We start from the raw sequence: 18,641 nt of genomic DNA, 5'->3' as shown, positions 1-18,641 counted from the left end.
TTATAATAATTTTATAGGAGATTTAATATAGACACATTCTTGTTATGTTTATAAGATAAAGTGAAATAGTTATTTCCAGAGCTCCGTAAACCTAGTGTTAAACATTAAAATATCCTGGAGGCGCCCATACGTTTCTCAAACGGACTTCTATGTTTTCTTGCGTGTAGCCTAACAGAGTCGGGCGAGTTCAATGCCACAAACCTGCGAGTTCTATGGCGCAAGGTCGTCCAAGGTCGTTTCACTTGCTCGCACAGTGAAAGATTTGAAGAAAGTGCTGTTTTTATCGATAGTTTATTTTAAATGCTCAATATGATTAATTACATAAATATATATATATTAATTAAATACTCATACTCTTAAAATATTCAATTAAATAAAATGATAGTTGAAAAAAACATTCAAAATATCATTTGCAAGAAGATCACAGCAATCGACCACTGTACGACCACACACATTTCAATTCAGCATGGAGTACGACACATTTTATGTTGCGATCAAACGCGAACGTGTTTTACGAGTCACACGCGTGGTGATCATCGTCGTTCAGTCGTGTCAAACAAAGTTGTACAACTCGTTGTACGATGAATCGTGACGTGTGTGGGCTCCTCGTGATTAGTTAACGGTCTGAAACAAACGCCATAACTTTGCACGGGTAATTATCAGACAGCGGATTTGATGCATTTGTGACAAAAACGAGTAGCTATTAATTAAAATGGTAAAAATAATGTTCAACCTATTAAACATATTGGGAGACAATTGTTGCAATTCAGGTAGGAACACTTTTAGAATAAATTCGAATAAATGAAAATCTAAGTAATCTCTGATAAGGCAGCTGCACTCGCGTGATTGGAAAAATCGGGATCCGCGCTCCAAGAGGTCGATTTTTAAATTCGAGGCGTATCGACAGCGTGGAAATATGGAGGTCGGGAAAGGAAAGACTTTCGTAATTTCGGCGACTAACCTCGGATGGCTCCATTTGACGTATCGGCATACAAATTGATCGGTCACTTACGATTCGCCGCCATTTGAATTTCGGAGGCCGCGCTGCACGATTCCGAAGACAATAGACGGCTGCCAATGATGAAACTATCGATTTCATTGCGAAGCCATCAGCGTTGAATTGTTTGTTTTCGTGTATAGCAAAATTGAATTGGTGGAACATAAACTAATAGAAAAATTTTAAAAATGTACAGTTTCAATATGTCTACATGAATTACTAGATTGGGAGTTACAGAAGAATTGACTTCTTCTAAGAATAATTTTAATATGTTGCAAACACGCAATGCACGACAAAGTATAAACTCCGTAATATTAATACATAAGAAATTTTTCCTTGAATTTTTCTGAATCAGTCTGATCGATTACAGAATTCAAGATACGAACTGCAGTGCCGAATACTGATGGCAGGCGTTCGCATAAGTAGTATTGTCACCTATATGTCAGACGCGTGAACGTATGAATCTCGCGCGGCGTATACTGATATTACCTTCTAATTACTCGCATATAGTATTTACAATCTCAAAACATTAAATTCAATGTTTTAAACATAAACGAAGGTATCGATTACGCCAGCAAACATCCATTTTGCATTAAAGTGGTTATTTTATATTGAATAATAAAAAAAAACTTTTTAAAAACCACGCTTATATTAAAATGCACTAAAAAGGAGAAAATAATTTTTTCCTTGGTTCTCCATAAAATACCGAATCCAGTTAAATGATTAGTAATATTTTTCCCCAACATTTTAAGCAATTAGTTCAAAATTTCTTCTGTTATAAAATTAGTGTCGGAATAGATAGAAAATTGTACAATGGTAAAAATTGAGATAAATTGATACTCTGTTACATTTTATAACACGTGTTAAAAATTGTACAATTTTGTGTATTATTGTACAAAGATCATTATTAATATCGTTCTAATGAAATAGTTTATTTATTCATTATAATACATATAATATTATTACTAGACTGTGGATTTTATACACATTTATTCAAACATATGAAAATACGGCTAGTGTCTACGTAAATCGATGACTATAATTTCTAATTCGCCTCGCTATTCGCTCCCGCGTCACTCTTGTGAAACGATTACAACGAAGACTTGTATTCGCAGTCGATCCATCCTTACCTGTTTATTATGCACGGCGAACGTACCGCGTGTTGCATTAATTGAAATGAATTTGTGTTCACCGGGTGCATTCAAATGGTTCTCCTATCTTCTCATAGACAAATGCGTACCCTTTGCTTCCACTCGTTATTTGATTTTAAAATAATGATTCTGCCTTTGTTTTTCTATTAAATATTTCAAGGTCATTGCAAGGTCTCGAACCATCGTTTCCAAACTCTACAAACTCGTTTTTCTGGCGACTCAAAATCATCATTGAACTCCAAAAAATTTATATTCATACCTTCCACATTTCTACGTGTTTTTAAATCGCACACTACAGTCAGTAACACATTTGGGGAGTGATAAAACTCAGTACAAATATAATCGTAAAAAAGTCTTTAATACAAACATGTAATTGCAGTATGTACAATATGTGATATGACTAGTTGTATAATAAGAGTAGTAGTACATATTAAATAAACATCATTCAATAAACCAATGTCCAACCCAGTATTTTTCCATAGCTATTCAATTTTTCTGGTTTAATATTTTATATTGTTATAACGATAATATTCAACACTACTTGTCGGATGGGAGGAGTCAGTACGCCTCGTGGGCGTGGCCGAACGAATTCCAGTACAGTAGGCGTGGTCAATGAATAGTGTGGGCGTGGCCGAACGAATTCCAGTACAGTAGGCGTGGTCAATGAATAGTATGGGCGTGGTCAAACAGCATAATAAACAAATGTGTAAATGAAACGTCATCAACGCGGTATACGCGATTAAATAATACAATGGGCGTACTCGGCCAGCACAGTGGGCGTGGCTGAATGACGCAGTAGTACACAACTGTTTCACATAATCGCCGAGTTATGAAGATCTGGTATGATGAATGAACAATGAAGGTCTATAAGAAGTTAGCGTGCGCTGATGTCGAAGGAAGTCCTTGGTCTCCTAAGGGTGGAAGGCCAAGGGAGCGACCTTGACCACAGGCTTGATGACAGCAACAGGTTCCCTATGTACTACAGCGTTGAACCCGTTGACCGGATCAGCAGTGTACTCGACAATCCTCCTAGTACCATCAGCCTCGATGAAACTGTAGCTACCACTGACAACATCGCCGTCTCTGCTCTCGTGCTGGCTCTTCGAGTCCCCGGTCAAACTATCCTGAACGTCGTAAGCATAAGTGTACTGAGGATGAGGGTCGTAATTTAGACCTGGGTCCACTGTCGCGATTTTAGCCACCGGCAGAGGAGCCAGAGGAATTGCGGCGCCGTTGCATGTGGCCAATACTGCGATTGCCATTACGATCATCACCTTCTGCAAATCAATTTCAAGTTAGTACAATGTAATTTTTAGTTTCTCAATCCCTGCAAATCGTGTTTTAATTTAATTTTTAGATACTGAGTACATTTCCAGTTGAATTTCTGTGTTATATTTAATGTTTTGTCCCATGTGTAGAAAACTATCTTATATATAATTATATAATTTGAATTTAATGTTTTGTTTCGGTGCAATTCATGTTTTAATTTACTTTTTGGATTGAGCATCAAGTTGAATTTCTTCATTTAATACTGTTCAATTTTTAATTCAATGTAATATTTAATGTTTTGTCCCGTTTGTAGGAAACTATTGAATAGTAAAATATTAATAAAATATTATTTTCATTCAAAAATGTTTCTCTCCCTCACCTTGATGGCCATATCGAATAGGTCTGCGGCGGATCTCGTGGTTGAAAGTCGAGAATGAAACTGACTGTTCGATTTCGAGTGACAAACGTATTTATAGGGACCACAGGGTGATCATTCTTCGTACGTGAACCGATGCTCGCCGCAGCCCCCGATGCATCGCAAACAGCTTTTCGAAGGCGCGTACGTGACACGCTTCCGTTTCTCACAGCAAAAGTTTCGCTCTCGTTTTCTCTAACTACCAATCATATCAAGATGAACAAGTTGATCATCCCAATAACATTGGAGATTCCCTGAACATTCGTCGCGTCTTCAAAAAGATTCTGTAACAGTAAAAATAAAGAGATACTATCGAATCTTTATAAAATACAAAATAGTTGCAAAGCGCACCTGTTTTCTCCAACAATTCAAATTGCTCCAAAATTCCATTGCGTGAGGACAAAAAGGGGGAAAGCTTGCGAAACATAAAATATGACGAGAAACATGATAAAATCGGCCAATAATTCTTCCAGCTTACTTGTGCTTTCACCGTTGCGTAATTCAGTGCGGTTTTAGTTCCAGCCGTAAGTGTAACATTTCCGTCATGCGAGCATGCAGCGCGAAGAATACTAATCGCCTGCTAAGCCGAGACGCGCCGTACTGGAATGCTTGCATTTCGCTTTCAAATTTGAAATTCCGTGTCCGGTTCTCAGTGTTCTGATCGCATTTTAATACTGATTACACAACACTATGTCACATTATGTATAATAATACAACGCACAATTTAAAAAATGTCTGATTTATTAATTACTTATATTAAAAAGTCTCATTTATAACTACATATTTTGCTAGTAACAGATTTCAAGAATTTCTTAATTTTACCCTTCGGTCAATCCGTAAAACAAGTATACACAATGTACAAAAGTATGTGTAGAAATTTGTTCCGTCTGCTTACCGTTAGCTTACTTATAATGGGAAAAGTTAAGCTATAAAAATAAAGTTAAAAGTATCAGCTACTTTATCTTACAGTAATTAGTAACTTATCGGACAGTAAAAATATGCTTGTTTACCACGTAAGTAATAATTACATACAAATTACTACTATTTACATCGACCTGGGTACGATTTCATACAGCTTACAAGAACAACAAGCATATTCTTAAGAAAATAAATTTCGTATGTAATAATTATTTAATGACGTAATACTATTACGGCCATGTAATCTTCTGTCTCTTCTTTGATGGAGCTTCCTGCAATGAATAATTTTTAAATTAAACAATCTGTATAGATTTATAAATAACAAATATACCTACATCAAGTTTTCCATCGTTAACACGTTTGTCAATATCATTATAATCTCTCAGATTATTTGAATTACATAGACGTATCTTTTTAGGTGTCTGTTTAAGCTCGTTCACAGGAGATTTAGGTTTCATTGAACAAGAAGATGGGGATGATTTTACTTCACTTATGCTTCTTTTTATATTACTTGTGCCATTGCTGTAAACAATAAATACTTTATGAAATACAAGACAGTTACGATACGTAGAATTTATTGTAATTAAAAAGCAAAATTAGATGACACACTTACAATGGAACTACATCACTTCGATACTCGTCTGCTAAATGTTCCTCCTCCTGTTTGTTATTCTTATTAGCATCCGAGTTTTGACAATTTTCACTTCCTCGTTTAGGTAAGGGCATCGCCACCCGTCTGTATAATTCTATTAACTGAGATCTGGATAAATGTTTATAATTATTAAAGTCGATGCAACACTGTAAACAAATAAATATATATGCATTTAATTGCAGTACATATATATAAGAATCCATTTATCCAATATTATTTACAACAAAAGATTCAACATTCATTTTCACGCGCATCATAGGTCGCTACATTCTGAATAGATTTATGCTGAAATAAGCTATAGTTTAATTCACAAAACGATTAATTTACGATTTAGTTTATAATCAAAACAAAGTGTCGGTAAACATAACCTCATCGGCTTACATTTTCTAAGATTTCCCGAAGCTCAGGGTCTGACAGTACTTCGGGATGAGTTAAATGGAACATTTCCATTGTTAATGTTTTCTTGACTCGTTCGACTTCACGTTAAAAAATGACGTACAATATTAAACAATTGACATTGTCGCAATTATCTTCAGATAAGATATGATACGAATTCGTGTCATTTTTATGCGGCTCTGTAGCTCTTCATCTATATAATTGAAATTGTTTATTGCGTATATATCTAATTATATAATTTTTAATAGACAAAAATTTTATACAGTAACATTTTTCAAAAATGTATCTCGCTGCCTATAATAAAAAATACAAATTATTGTATATCACTGATATATATTTACATATACACTGTATATATACTCGCTGTATACATATATATATATATATATATAGGCAGTGTTGAAATATTGTGGATGATTTCTCGCGCATGCGCTGCGATTTTTGCTTCAGCGAATTTGAGTAAAGTAAACTTCTCGATAAAATGGGGTACCTTGAACACCCCGTAAAATGTCAGTACTTTCCCGCCAATATACACTACCGCTCAAAAGTATCCGGAGACTCACGAAATGTGTAATAGCAACGCATAAAAATTACTTCAGCATCTGAAATAGTGACTAAAATCGATCTTTATTACTTTCTTATGGAATATCTAATGTTTTAAGTTAAAAACTGTCGTTTTTTATTACTTTGCTTTTTTATCGAAATACGAGGATCGTCTTCAATTTTTTCAATGGAATGTCTACTATTTTTTCTAAAATTCGGATAAATTATGAAATTCTGCGTGAAAAAGTATTATACAAAGCGGGACCTAAAATGAATTTTAAAAGTTTTCGGATACTCGCCCATCCCTAGTGTTCACCCTCTGTGTACTCTGAAGAATTGCCATACCATTATTCATTTTCGGGTTCCACTTTTTGAAGGGTCGAGGTCTTATAAAGAGAACTGCGTTTAGAAAAATCCTTTAACATGAACCAACAATTCCAACTATTGTTGCCAACAATTCCCTACTATTTTAAGCGTTTTATTTGAAATTTACTTCAAAGGACAGTTCCTGTATTGCTATACTTATTTTAAACAATTTTGTTTACTAATTATATTAAACATATCTCTCAAACTTTGTTGTAATTTATATCTGTGGAACTTATAATTGTTTTTAACTAAAAAATAAGACAAATAAATGAAGGAAGAAACAAATAGATATAAAAAACCGTTTTATTTACATTTTTCTTTCTCTAATTTCGAGTCACACTCGACAAAGGAGTGTTAATAAGCGATAGCGCAATGTTCGCCGCAGCGGCCCAGCCAGCCAGTGCGATGTTGTATTGCATGCGTCGCCCGGACAATGTCCCAGTCAGATCAGGCCTATATTATGGGTAACAGCCCTGTCCCCGTCCCCTGGTAAGTATCACTCCCTCCTGAAGGGGTGGATTCTTTTACCCTATTCAACTGTTGCACTCAAAGAGTCACTCTGGTTCGAGTCGAATGTGTATAATTGCCTCAAAAGAAGTCTACTTTTCCCTTTCACCTGGAAAGAAATGTTAACACGTTAACCATTGGGAGTGATCCCTTTATTTTGAACACAGTACAGTATTCCTTGTATGCGGATACTGTTTGATCGTGCTACAAAGAGGCAATACTATGTAATGCAATGATGAAACTTTCTTAATTTTAGTTATCTCGTTATGAAACCTTTACCAACGGACTCGTGAATTTTTTTTTATTAAAACGAGACCAAGCACGATAGAATTGCGATTATATTCACTTGTATAATAAGCGATGAAAGTTTCGAACGCAAAGAAGGACAGCATGTCAGGACTGGGATAGTGAGCTGTTAAAGACTCGAATTCGCTTCCAGGCCTCGCATTATGTGGGCTGTTTGAAGAACCGATCACTGAACAAGACGTTGTTAGTTTCATTCATAATTTCTTCATGTTTAGTTCCACTTGTACGAAACTTTCCCTGATTAAAAAAAACCAAACTCGACAGAGTTTTAATCATATTTACCGATATCCCAGCAATATGGTTCAAATTATGCCGTATTTAGACTGATTTTAATTAGGAAAATCTCACAGATACGTCGGTAAAAATTCTGTAAAAAAGAATGAAAAATAAAAAACTTTCCTATTTGCATTGACATCGTAATCGATACGTAGCCTTTTGAACTGTGCCGGCTGCCTTGACGCTCAGCCCCTCTTTGTCGTTTACACGCTGTCCTCCTCTATGTTCGGCACACGTCAAAGAACGTAATACTCTACGCTTTCTGAGAAAGCGCCCCCGAGATTCTCACATCATCCGAAGGAATACCGTACTTTTATTTTAAACAAAGTGTTCACTCTTACCACTTCAGCGACCTTATCAATGGCGGATTTCAAATTTTCTTTCATCGCGTCATCTTCGATCTCCAAATGTAAATCTTTCAACGATTTAAGAAGAACATCTTGATGAATACTGCTAACAGGATTCAATATTTCCGCCAGGATAATAAAAACAAGACTATTGTGGGAACAATAATAATTTTCCGTGCCTTCTCTGCGAATTTTCAATCCAGTCAAATTCAATATAAACCTGGAGACGTCGTAAGGATCGACTTCCTGCAAACTGCTGGTGTCGGGTGCGTTAGATATAATTTGTAACGTTGGCAAATATGCCTCTTCCAACATTTGTTGCCCGTCCGGCACACGCGATAGAAAATTGTCGAAGAAACAGCTTAAACATTGCCGTAGGTAAAAGTCATTGTCATTCACTGGGTTATACGCTAATATAATTAATCTTGATAACAAAGTCGCGCTTCTTATTCGACGATTCAGCAGCAGCTTGCAAATGCCTTCAGTGGCAATCGTCCGTAGATTTTCATCCTGTTATTAAAAAGAATTATTCAATATTCATCGTATAGGTACGTGTCCATCTGAGAATTTCTGTCGATAGTTCTTCACGAGAGTACTCTAAATTTGCGTGTCCGTCGGCAGCGTATAGCTGTCGCAGCTTTATGCCTTTCGAATAATGCAAATTAGATTTAAATTGAGTTGCTGAAAGTTGACTTTGAATTTAGATTTAAATTCAATGATTAAAAGAGCGAGTTTCAACTTAATGTTCACCCTCTCCGAGAGTTTTTCGGGCAGCTGTCCGCTAGCATTCTCAATACCGTGTACACCGACGAATTTGACTCTCGACTGTAACTCGCGATAGTTTTACTCTCAGATGGACACACCTTCCTACGACCTACGATCCTACGACGCGGTTCCCTTATCAGGCATAATTTACTTTCTATTTACCGTGTGATCCATGAATGTGATTATAATTTTGATGAAATTATAATCATCGTCTTTCTCTTTGCTTGATTGTTGCATCGATGTTAAGGATACTTCCCGGTCACTGTGACTGTACAATTTCACAGAATGAGATTTTTCCGTCTTATTAGCAGTCCCATCTACATTTTCTATAATATCTAAATATTCAAGTCCGTGCAACAAGCAGAGATCGAAAATTCCTTTCAACGCTATCAACCAGATTTCTAGATTTTCTTGTTCCAAAGAAAATTGTAGAAACAGCACCATCAGGTATTTTTTAGCTAACGTTTTATCCAACACGCAATAAATAGAGAGCGCGCGTATTGCAGATATGTGGACTGTATCATCTGGATGCTGGAATCGAGAAATATATTTAAAATTGGAAAACGAATAAAAGCGTGAGACACTCACCTCTAAACCGTCGAGAGCTATTTGCATCATACTCCTAAGAGTCGGTGTTAACGAAGACACCGACTGCAGCATAGTGCATAATATGGCTAAACATTTTACCATTGTTTCTGTATCATCTTTCTCCTTTATTTCCTCTGTAACTATTACGACCTGCGGTTCTGACAATTTCACGATCTCTTCATTCAATGCATTGATCTGGTTCTTCAATTCATCAGCCCGCAAATACTCTTTGTTTTGTATAGCTTGATATTCCTCTTCCTTCAGGTTCAACAAGTTTACTCGAAGTTTTGCTCTCTATAGATGTAAGTTTCAATTGATTAAAAATTAATATTCAATACTAATAACTAGACTGCGGATCTTGATACATTTATGAAGAAATTCAAGAATGTTGTAATGTTGCTTTTAATGTACCAAAGTCGTCAAAAGATAAAATCAATTGTTCCGTCTTTTACGGACGTTAATGCCGATGGGACGATGGAACGAACACGAGAGACTTATTGTTAGACAACGTTTCACGAACAACTATTATACATGCACACAGGGTGTGCTCTCGTTCTCGACGATAATCGCGTCTGGGGATCGCGATTCTCGAACGGCAGTTAGTCGGTAAAACGTAGAGGTGTCTAATTCGCTTCGTAATCTTTTCTCAACTCTACTCGCGCCTCGGTGCAGTGGTTTGGCAACGAACCGCGCGTTTGATTCAAATACGCCCGGTGCGGCGGCCATTTGGCGGGCTCGTGTGTTTGTTTGGGGACCGTGGCAATCCTTTCGGTCGCCCGGACGATGCTCTCTATGTTGTCGGGCGCAGCCAACGGTTGAGCCCGAACATCAATTTTTATTTCATTCCTGCTTCTCACAATCAATGCAAACCATTTTTATATTGCATAAAGATTCGCAGTCTACTAATAACATTGATATTACGAACTTACTTTCAAATTATTGGTATTCTGTTCGTCCTCCGAAATTTGTACGCTCTGTGTAGGCTCTTTCAGAGGCAATCTTATATCGCTAATAATGTTAGCCAAGGTATCCAATCTAGTATTTACATCTGGTATAACTTTCTGTAAATATTTAACCACACATTCAATAATTTGTTCAGACCAGTAGTTACCCATTAATGTGTTGCATATCAAATCTTTCAACTTTTTCCTTCCAGCTTCATCAGATAAATCATACATAGTTGTTATTTCAAATAATTGTAAAAGAATGAATTTTTGCATGTTGTTCCTCCATATTTCATTTTCATTTAAGGATATCGATGCTAAATAGTCTTCAATGTATGTACAAAATTTAGATAATTCTGGTATAATCATTTCCACTTGATCTACAGAATGTTCCTGTTGAAAATATTCTACTAAACACCTCCAGTAGACTACATTCTCACTGGTCAGTTTATCCAGTGGAATCAATTTCATTTCCATGGTTATTGGTAATTGCTCTATCAGTGTGACTACTGAACTCTGCCTAAAAAAGTAAAAGTTAAATGTGATTTAATATATAACATTAAGGAGGTAAAAGAAATATGGAATATACAGGATGTTTCATAATTCTATGGCTGGAAAGACGAAAATCAAATTAAATCAAGAATAACAAAGTTGCGTGGAGACTTCGTTTTCTAGAAAATTAAATTTAAATATCAGTCGAGTACATGTGTCCTTAATAAATAATCGATGTCATGGATTTCACTACAAGATGCTGTTACGACCGTGTTTGTACATGGTACAATGTCAGGGCTTCTTTACTATCACATACTTGTAAATAGTATGTGTATGTTCGGTAGCTTTTTTTTCATTAGTGAGACTTGGTTGTTGAATATTTTAGTCTTTCCGAAATAAGTTGTACTGTTCTGTTATTTGTAGGTAAATTTGTCCGAAACATTGTGACTTTTATTTTTTTAATGCAAAACATATAACCGAAAAATCGAAGATGTAAATGTTAACTCATCAATTTGAATAAAAAGCCGTCGCAAAGTAACTGTGAGGGACAGATTCAGTTCGTGAAATGAGGGACGAATGAGGATTAAATGGACAGATGCAGAGAGAATAGAGCACAGAGTTGTTTGTAATCTAAAAATAACGAATCTCTTAATAACTTACTTGAATAATGTTTTCAATGCCATCATGGATATATCTGTGGCAATTTCAGCGTCGAGAGCTCTTACTAAACTTGTAATACAACCGTTATAATGTCTTAACCATGACGGCAATAAGGTATTCTCCACACACTTCCTCACATTTTCCGATCTATCTTTTAGACCGTCATTCAATAATTGATCTCTTTGAGTAATAGTCAACGATCTGACTGTAACTTTGCTAACGAATTCGTATGCTAGTTTACGTACTCCTTCGTGCACGTCTCTGGTGCGTCTTAACGCCGCTTGCAGAGTTCTTTGATTCTTTCCCATACACATCAATGTTGCCATACGGACTTCAGGGTTTGGATCCTTAGAAACGTGAAATATATACATTTTTATCACCTGACATTCGTCGTCTGATGGATCTTGGAGTCTGTGCAAAGCAAAGATAGCTTGCGCTCTGACTTTCGGTGACTTATCCAACAAACGGTCCATCATAGCAACGGTAATTTTATCACAGATATCGTCATCTATGAAAGCCTGATCTCCCATAGCGTTGAATAAAATGTTGAGAAAGTGGCAAGTACGAAATCTCACAGCCGAATCTCTAGCACAGTGAATGGTCAGAAGGAAATCAAAAATTTGAACAAGGAAGGGACACAGCGGTTCCTCTTCCTGCGTCTCTTCATTCGCACACGAACGAGCATTCAACCTGAGAGCAAAATCGGCAACAAACTGCAAAGTGTTCTGAACTCTTGGATGTTTTTGTGCAAAGGTGAGAGGAACTATGAAATGCGACTTAAAAACATCCCAAAAAACTTCTAGGTCAGTCTGTAATCGATTGAATAGAATCAATTTCATTAAATTAATGAATATGTTTATAATTTTTGTAACGTAGTGTAGTACGCCAACGTACCTTCTCGTATAAGTCCATCAGTTTCTTCAAATTGCTTTGGTGAGAAGTTTTTTTGAATTGAGAATTGTAAAATATTTCAGACATCTTTCCCTGTAGATTTCCACTCATCTTTACGATAAATTAGTTACGGTTACGTATGAAAACAACCTATCGAGAATAGATGTCAAACTACATCAAACTACATCAAACTATTTATGATCAATTACGAATGACTACGAAACCATACGAAACTACGAAACGTTAAACTTTCAAATCAGTGATGCCAGGACGGGTCACCTTTTCTCGCGCATGCGCGGCGATTTTAGCCTCAGTAAAGTACGATTCTCGAGAAAATGTGACATCTTGAGCGCCCCGCAGAATTTTAAAAAATTGATATGATTTGATTATGAAAAAAGAATGTATGACAAGAGTACTTCTGTATATTTTTTAACTCGTAGGACACGTCCTGGAGTCTTTTTGTTCGGAACAGATTTGTTTCGGTACATCCCTGTACATCCCTGCTGCATCCCTGCCAATATAACTGCCTCAGGGCAGTGATCAGCAGTGATGCCAGAAATGCGCAACATTTCACACGCATGCGCGACAAACAGTACCGTATCTATGTAAGGTAGCAGAGCCCTGCGGCAGTTATGTTGGCAGGAATGTACCGAAACAATCTGTACCGGACAAGAAGACTCCAGGGACATGTACTACGATTTACAAAATATACACAAATACACTTGTTATACATTCATTTTTTAGAATCATATCATATAAATTTTTTTAAATTCTGCGGGGTGCTCAAGGTACCCCATTTCATCGAGAATCTTATTGTACTGAGGCTAATCGCCGCGCATGCGCGTGAAATGTTGCGCATTTCTATATAGCACTGATATATCAGTGATTTTTAGCATCACTGCCTCAGGCCCTGAGGCTCATCTAATATATTTAGATACGTTACTGTTTTCTCGCGCATGCGCAAGAAAAGTTGGGCCGAACAACAGCTGATAACAGCGCTTTGCAATACTTTGCATCCGTGTTATGATTCAATTGGATTCAATCAGATTCAATGCACTGCATTCAACTCAATTCAACTGCATTGCCGTGCATGTATCCTAGCATAGCATCCAATAGCATCCTACTCCTACTCCTACTGTTTATCTAATGCTGCAATGTTGTGTTTCATAGTCATGGAATTTTAGACCATATAATTGGATCCAGCGATTCTGCATTTAAGCTAAAATGGATAGCTCAAACGATTCAGGTTTGTATAGGTTAGAAGGGACTGACAAAAGTCAAGCTGGGGGTTTGATTATTCGTAAGAAACCTTCTGATCACACGTTCAAGAAGCCTCAGATGTCAATCTTGGGTCTCGATAAGCTTGCGAAACGGAAAAGACAAGAAAACGCGCAGGAGGCAAACTCGTTGAGATCAAACTCGCCAGAATCAGAGATTAAAGAGAGAAAATACAGATCATATGCCGAAGAAACACCAACTCATACTGGTGGGGTGAATTGTGAAGCACAAAGAAGATTAGAGTCAAGGTTGAAACATCAGAGATTAAGTGCTCAGGATAAGCATCACAGACATCACAGAGAGCATAGTAGAGATAGCGACTCTAGGAGACGAGACAGAAGTAGAGAACGGGACAGAGAAAGAGAACAGAGTAGAAGCAGAGGTAGCAGTAGACAAACACCTTTGAGATTTAAGGATGAGCCACAGACGCCAAAGTTCAAAACGAAGGTAAATATTAAATTCTGTGTGAAGTTGTTAAAACGGTAGACACGTTTCTTGGATTGTAAGAAACTGAATTGCTGAATTAGAAACTTGGATTGCGGGATATGCCTTCTCATTTCAATCTAGGCCACGATTGCCCTTAAAAGTCCAATTTTATGTTTACGAGCTGTAATTTGCATTATTTGGAAGCATAAAGCTGCACATCTAGATTGATCTTTTACCCAGCGTTTAACTTAAATGTAATTTGTGGGGAATAACGGTGTGAGTGTTCCTTTATATTATATATAGAATTGACGATGCGCCGTTACTCGGTAATGAATAACAGTTTGGTGACAGAGCTTGACACGTCAAGTCGTATAAAGAAGTGTCAATAAATGGTGATTATATTGTAATAAATACTCCTTCAAATTATTTCTTTTAATTGGTGCAGGATCCAACATCCAGAAGTAATTGGGACGACGACGAGGATGAAGAACCAAGGAAGTCAAGCTGGGATCATCCGACGCCGAATCTTTACAGCAACAGAGACGGTCGTGAGAGTACCAGGAGTGAATTCACTCCTTCGTACAAATATAATTCTTGGAACAAAGATAAAGCCAGTGGTGCCACGCCTATGGTAGATGGAGAAGAGAAAGAATTGTGGGAAGAAGAGCAACAAAGGTATCCATTGCTACAACACTTCTAACAAATGTATTTTTATTCATTGCATTGATCGATAACTAAACGTTTGTTCTTAGATTGGACAGGGAATGGTATGCTTTAGACGATGGCGAGAACCATGCGTTTGCCGATGTGTCTGAGGAATATACACGGAAAAAGGAAATGGAACTGGAAGCAAAAAGACAGAAACGTCTTTCTGCACAGCAGCGACAGATCAACAAGGATAATGAACTGTGGGAACGTAATCGAATGTTAACTTCTGGTGTTGTAAGTTCGTTAGACCATGACGATGATCCGGATGATGAAGGAGAGAGTAGAGTGCATCTCTTAGTCCACCATGTTGTTCCACCATTCTTAGATGGTAAATATGGTTTCAAAAATCGATTTTTCTGTTTTTAAAGTTTGTCACTGATTAAACTGTGAAAAACTAAAATTGTCCAGGTCGAATCGTGTTCACTAAACAACCGGAGCCTGTAGTACCTGTGCGTGATCCCACTTCTGACATGGCCCTTGTCGCAAGGAAAGGTTCGGGTTTAGTACGAGCGTATCGCGAACAGAAAGAGCGTCGTAGAGCTCAGAAGAAGCATTGGGAGCTAGCTGGGACTCATATTGGCAATATTATGGGTGTTCGTGATAGGAATAAAGAAGACAAAGAAGAACCAGGACAAGAACACGATTTTAAAGCTGGTCAGAAATACGCTCGTCACATAGGAGCTGACGAAGTTACAGGGGAAGCTAAATACAGAACCATTCAACATCAAAGGAGGAGTCTACCTGTGTTCGCTGTACGCCAAGAACTGTTAAACGTTATCAGAGAGAACAGTGTGGTGGTTATAATCGGAGAAACTGGTAGTGGAAAAACTACACAACTAACACAGTATCTCCACGAAGACGGTTACAGTCGTAATGGAATAATTGGGTGTACACAACCCAGACGGGTGGCAGCCATGTCTGTAGCAAAGAGAGTCTCCGATGAGATGGCTACTAGTTTAGGAGACAAAGTTGGTTATGCTATTCGATTTGAGGACTGTACCTCTAAAGATGTACGTACTACGTTCAAACTACAATACGTTATTAGACTACGGATATTTATGGAATTTTCAATTTTTGTAGACGAATTTTAAGAAAGTAGTACTAAAATAAATAAAAATCGTACTAAATTCTGTAAAATTTTATATCTTAACCATTTTTGAACATTTTTAGATTATTATATTAATTATTGATAAAACTTGCTTAAATTATTATTTCTCTTTGCAGACTGTTATCAAATATATGACCGATGGTATTTTATTAAGAGAAAGTTTGAGAGAGGGAGACCTGGATCGATATAGTGTTATTATTATGGACGAGGCTCACGAAAGATCCTTATCCACCGATGTATTATTTGGTTTGCTCAGAGAGGTAGGTGCTTTTAATATCTGAAATATCTAAATCTCGAATAGTAATCATTAATGCTGGAAAATATATTGCAGGTTGTAGCTAGGCGACACGATTTAAAATTAATCGTAACATCAGCCACAATGGACTCCAATAAATTTTCGGTGTTTTTCGGAAATGCTGCGACGTTTCAGATTCCAGGTCGCACGTTCCCGGTGGAAATATTACACGCGAAGAATGCGGTAGACGATTACGTGGACGCCGCTGTGAAGCAAGTAATGCAAATACATTTGCAACCACGATCTGGCGACGTGTTAGTCTTCATGCCTGGTCAAGAAGACATTGAAGTCACCTGTGAAGCGTTGAAGGAGCGTTTAGCCGAGATTGAATCAGCTCCACTACTTTCTATCCTGCCGATTTATTCACAGTTGCCCTCGGACCTGCAGGCTAAAATTTTTCAGCGTTCAGAGGGAGGCCTACGGAAATGTGTCGTGGCTACAAACATCGCAGAAACTTCGTTGACCGTAGACGGTATCGTGTTTGTCGTCGATTCTGGATACTGCAAGTTGAAGGTGTACAATCCACGAATCGGTATGGACGCTTTGCAAGTGTACCCTGTGTCCAGAGCTAACGCCGATCAACGGGCGGGTCGAGCTGGGCGTACTGGTCCTGGCACATGTTACAGGTTATACACGCGAAGACAATACTTGGACGAGTTACTTCTGACTGGAGTTCCTGAGATACAGCGAACCAATCTCGCGAACACCGTGTTACTGTTGAAGTCCTTGGGTGTGCAAGATTTGTTAGCGTTTCACTTCATGGACCCTCCGCCCCAAGACAATATATTGAATTCATTGTATCAGTTGTGGATTTTGGGCGCTCTAGATCATACGGGACGTCTCACACCTTTGGGACGTCAAATGGCAGAGTTTCCTCTGGATCCTCCTCAGTGCCAAATGTTGATAGTGGCTTCGCAGCTTGGTTGTACTGCTGATATACTTATTATAGGTATGCCCGAGCTGTTTCAATCAGAATTTTAATCATAATCCTTTACATAACAATTTGAAACAGTTATTTTAAAATGCTTTTTCTTTCCAGTTTCAATGTTGTCGGTGCCATCGATATTCTATCGACCCAAAGGCCGCGAGGAAGACTCTGATTCAGCCAGAGAGAAGTTCCAAGTGCCCGAATCCGATCACTTGACGTACTTAAACGTGTACAATCAATGGAAAACAAACGGCTATTCGAGTTCGTGGTGTAACGACCATTTTATTCACGCGAAAGCCATGCGAAAAGTAAGGGAAGTACGTCAACAACTTGAAGAGATTCTGAAACAACAAAAGATGGAGGTTGTCAGTTGCGGAACCGATTGGGACATTGTTAGAAAGTGTATCTGCTCGGCGTATTTCCACCAAGCAGCCCGACTCAAGGGTATCGGCGAATACGTTAATTGCCGTACCGGAATGCCATGCCATCTTCATCCAACTTCCGCTTTGTTTGGTATGGGATTCACGCCGGACTATGTGGTTTACCATGAGCTTGTCATGACTGCTAAAGAGTACATGCAGTGTGTCACTGCCGTTGACGGACACTGGCTTGCGGAGTTGGGTCCTATGTTCTTCAGTGTAAAGGAAACAGGAAGAAGCGGACGAGCGAAGAGGCGAAAAGCGATGCAACATCTGCATGAGATGGAGGGACAGATGAAGGAAGCAGAAGAAGAGATGAAAGCTAGGGCTCAACAGCAACTCGAACGCGAGCAGGCTTCTATCAGGAAGTGAGTCACAGTTTTTCAGTTTGTACAGATATTTTTCTTGGTTACTTTATTCTTTTATTATTTTGTTGCAGGAAAGAAATATTGACGCCTGGTATCAGGGAACCGGGAACTCCAGCTCCCTATCGCAAGACTCCAAGTAGACTAGGATTGTAATCACTAAACAACCGGTCTTTATGCAAAATAGAACCTTTTTGCGTTCATTGTAGGGAACAGAAGTTTGATGGAAATGTATTCATTCTTTCGGTAATTTTAACCATCAGTTACTCGCACTTCCTACATAACTGGTTACATGGAACTTTATATGACTCCAACATAGATAAATTTCGTTTCATTAAAACAACCACTCTAATGCAAAATAAATATTTGATAGCGTCGTCGACACCTTTGTCATAAATGCATAAAATCTCCAGTCTAGTAATGTACAATCCGAAAATGTGTAAATATTAAGAATAATGTACCTAGATACTTTACGATTTATAATGTTCTTCTAATGAAACTACATGAGTTGGCACGTACTGACTTATTTCATGTAGTGTAAAAAGAAAAGTATTGAACAATAAAAATTGTTTTAATAATATGTGAGGTATCTTTAACTTGTTTTTTTTAAATACAAAAAATGATGTACCCT

General features: G+C 37.7%; 4 protein-coding genes across 4 annotated transcripts in view; 1 reads left to right on the top strand and 3 right to left on the bottom strand.

Moving 5' to 3' along the window:
- Nucleotides 1–2,473: 2,473 nt before the first annotated feature.
- On the bottom strand, nucleotides 2,474–4,382 carry Cpr4 (cuticular protein 4). The gene is made up of 3 exons (XM_076444242.1): nucleotides 4,184–4,382; nucleotides 3,797–4,116; nucleotides 2,474–3,425 (listed from the first exon to the last, which is right to left on the bottom strand). The coding sequence occupies exons 2-3, from the start codon at nucleotides 3,806–3,808 to the stop codon at nucleotides 3,060–3,062; spliced, it is 378 nt and encodes a 125-aa protein (XP_076300357.1). The 5' UTR covers nucleotides 3,809–4,116; nucleotides 4,184–4,382; the 3' UTR covers nucleotides 2,474–3,059.
- Nucleotides 4,383–4,565: 183 nt separating this feature from the next.
- The window catches only part of LOC143218792 (uncharacterized), a 60,490-nt gene continuing 46,414 nt past the window's right edge, over nucleotides 4,566–18,641 (bottom strand). Inside the window, exons 2-5 of the mRNA XM_076444241.1 lie at nucleotides 5,784–6,092; nucleotides 5,364–5,548; nucleotides 5,086–5,272; nucleotides 4,566–5,022 (exon numbers count right to left, since the gene is read on the bottom strand). Of these exons, the coding sequence (XP_076300356.1) occupies nucleotides 4,981–5,022; nucleotides 5,086–5,272; nucleotides 5,364–5,548; nucleotides 5,784–5,852 (483 nt within the window). The 5' untranslated portion in view covers nucleotides 5,853–6,092 and the 3' untranslated portion in view covers nucleotides 4,566–4,980. The remainder of the gene's footprint in view (nucleotides 5,023–5,085; nucleotides 5,273–5,363; nucleotides 5,549–5,783; nucleotides 6,093–18,641) is intronic.
- Cap-g (Chromosome associated protein G) lies at nucleotides 6,993–13,035 on the bottom strand. The gene is made up of 8 exons (XM_076444222.1): nucleotides 12,900–13,035; nucleotides 12,487–12,633; nucleotides 11,593–12,401; nucleotides 10,426–10,960; nucleotides 9,497–9,790; nucleotides 9,071–9,439; nucleotides 8,138–8,653; nucleotides 6,993–7,323 (listed from the first exon to the last, which is right to left on the bottom strand). The coding sequence occupies exons 2-8, from the start codon at nucleotides 12,592–12,594 to the stop codon at nucleotides 7,237–7,239; spliced, it is 2,718 nt and encodes a 905-aa protein (XP_076300337.1). The 5' UTR covers nucleotides 12,595–12,633; nucleotides 12,900–13,035; the 3' UTR covers nucleotides 6,993–7,236.
- L(1)g0007 (ATP-dependent RNA helicase l(1)G0007) lies at nucleotides 13,436–18,590 on the top strand. The gene is made up of 8 exons (XM_076444220.1): nucleotides 13,436–14,208; nucleotides 14,633–14,862; nucleotides 14,940–15,223; nucleotides 15,304–15,905; nucleotides 16,120–16,263; nucleotides 16,335–17,247; nucleotides 17,338–18,013; nucleotides 18,085–18,590. Exons 1-8 carry the CDS (start codon nucleotides 13,708–13,710, stop codon nucleotides 18,164–18,166), a joined length of 3,432 nt encoding a protein of 1,143 aa, XP_076300335.1. The 5' UTR covers nucleotides 13,436–13,707; the 3' UTR covers nucleotides 18,167–18,590.

Source organism: Lasioglossum baleicum, chromosome 20, assembly GCF_051020765.1.
Source record: "Lasioglossum baleicum chromosome 20, iyLasBale1, whole genome shotgun sequence".
Taxonomy (NCBI): Eukaryota; Metazoa; Arthropoda; class Insecta; order Hymenoptera; family Halictidae; genus Lasioglossum; species Lasioglossum baleicum.
This window is presented reverse-complemented; position numbering and strand designations above follow the sequence as displayed.

Bases quoted from the DNA above. Each gene is read 5' to 3' on its own strand.
- Cap-g (XM_076444222.1), bottom strand. From the start codon at position 12,594: ATGAGTGGAAATCTACAGGGAAAGATGTCTGAAATATTTTACAATTCT. The intron at 12,402-12,486 runs GTACGTTGGCGT...AATCGATTACAG, and splicing joins TGATGGACTTATACGAGAAG to ACTGACCTAGAAGTTTTTTG. The intron at 10,961-11,592 runs GTAAGTTATTAA...TTACTTTTTTAG, and splicing joins GCATTGAAAACATTATTCAA to GCAGAGTTCAGTAGTCACAC.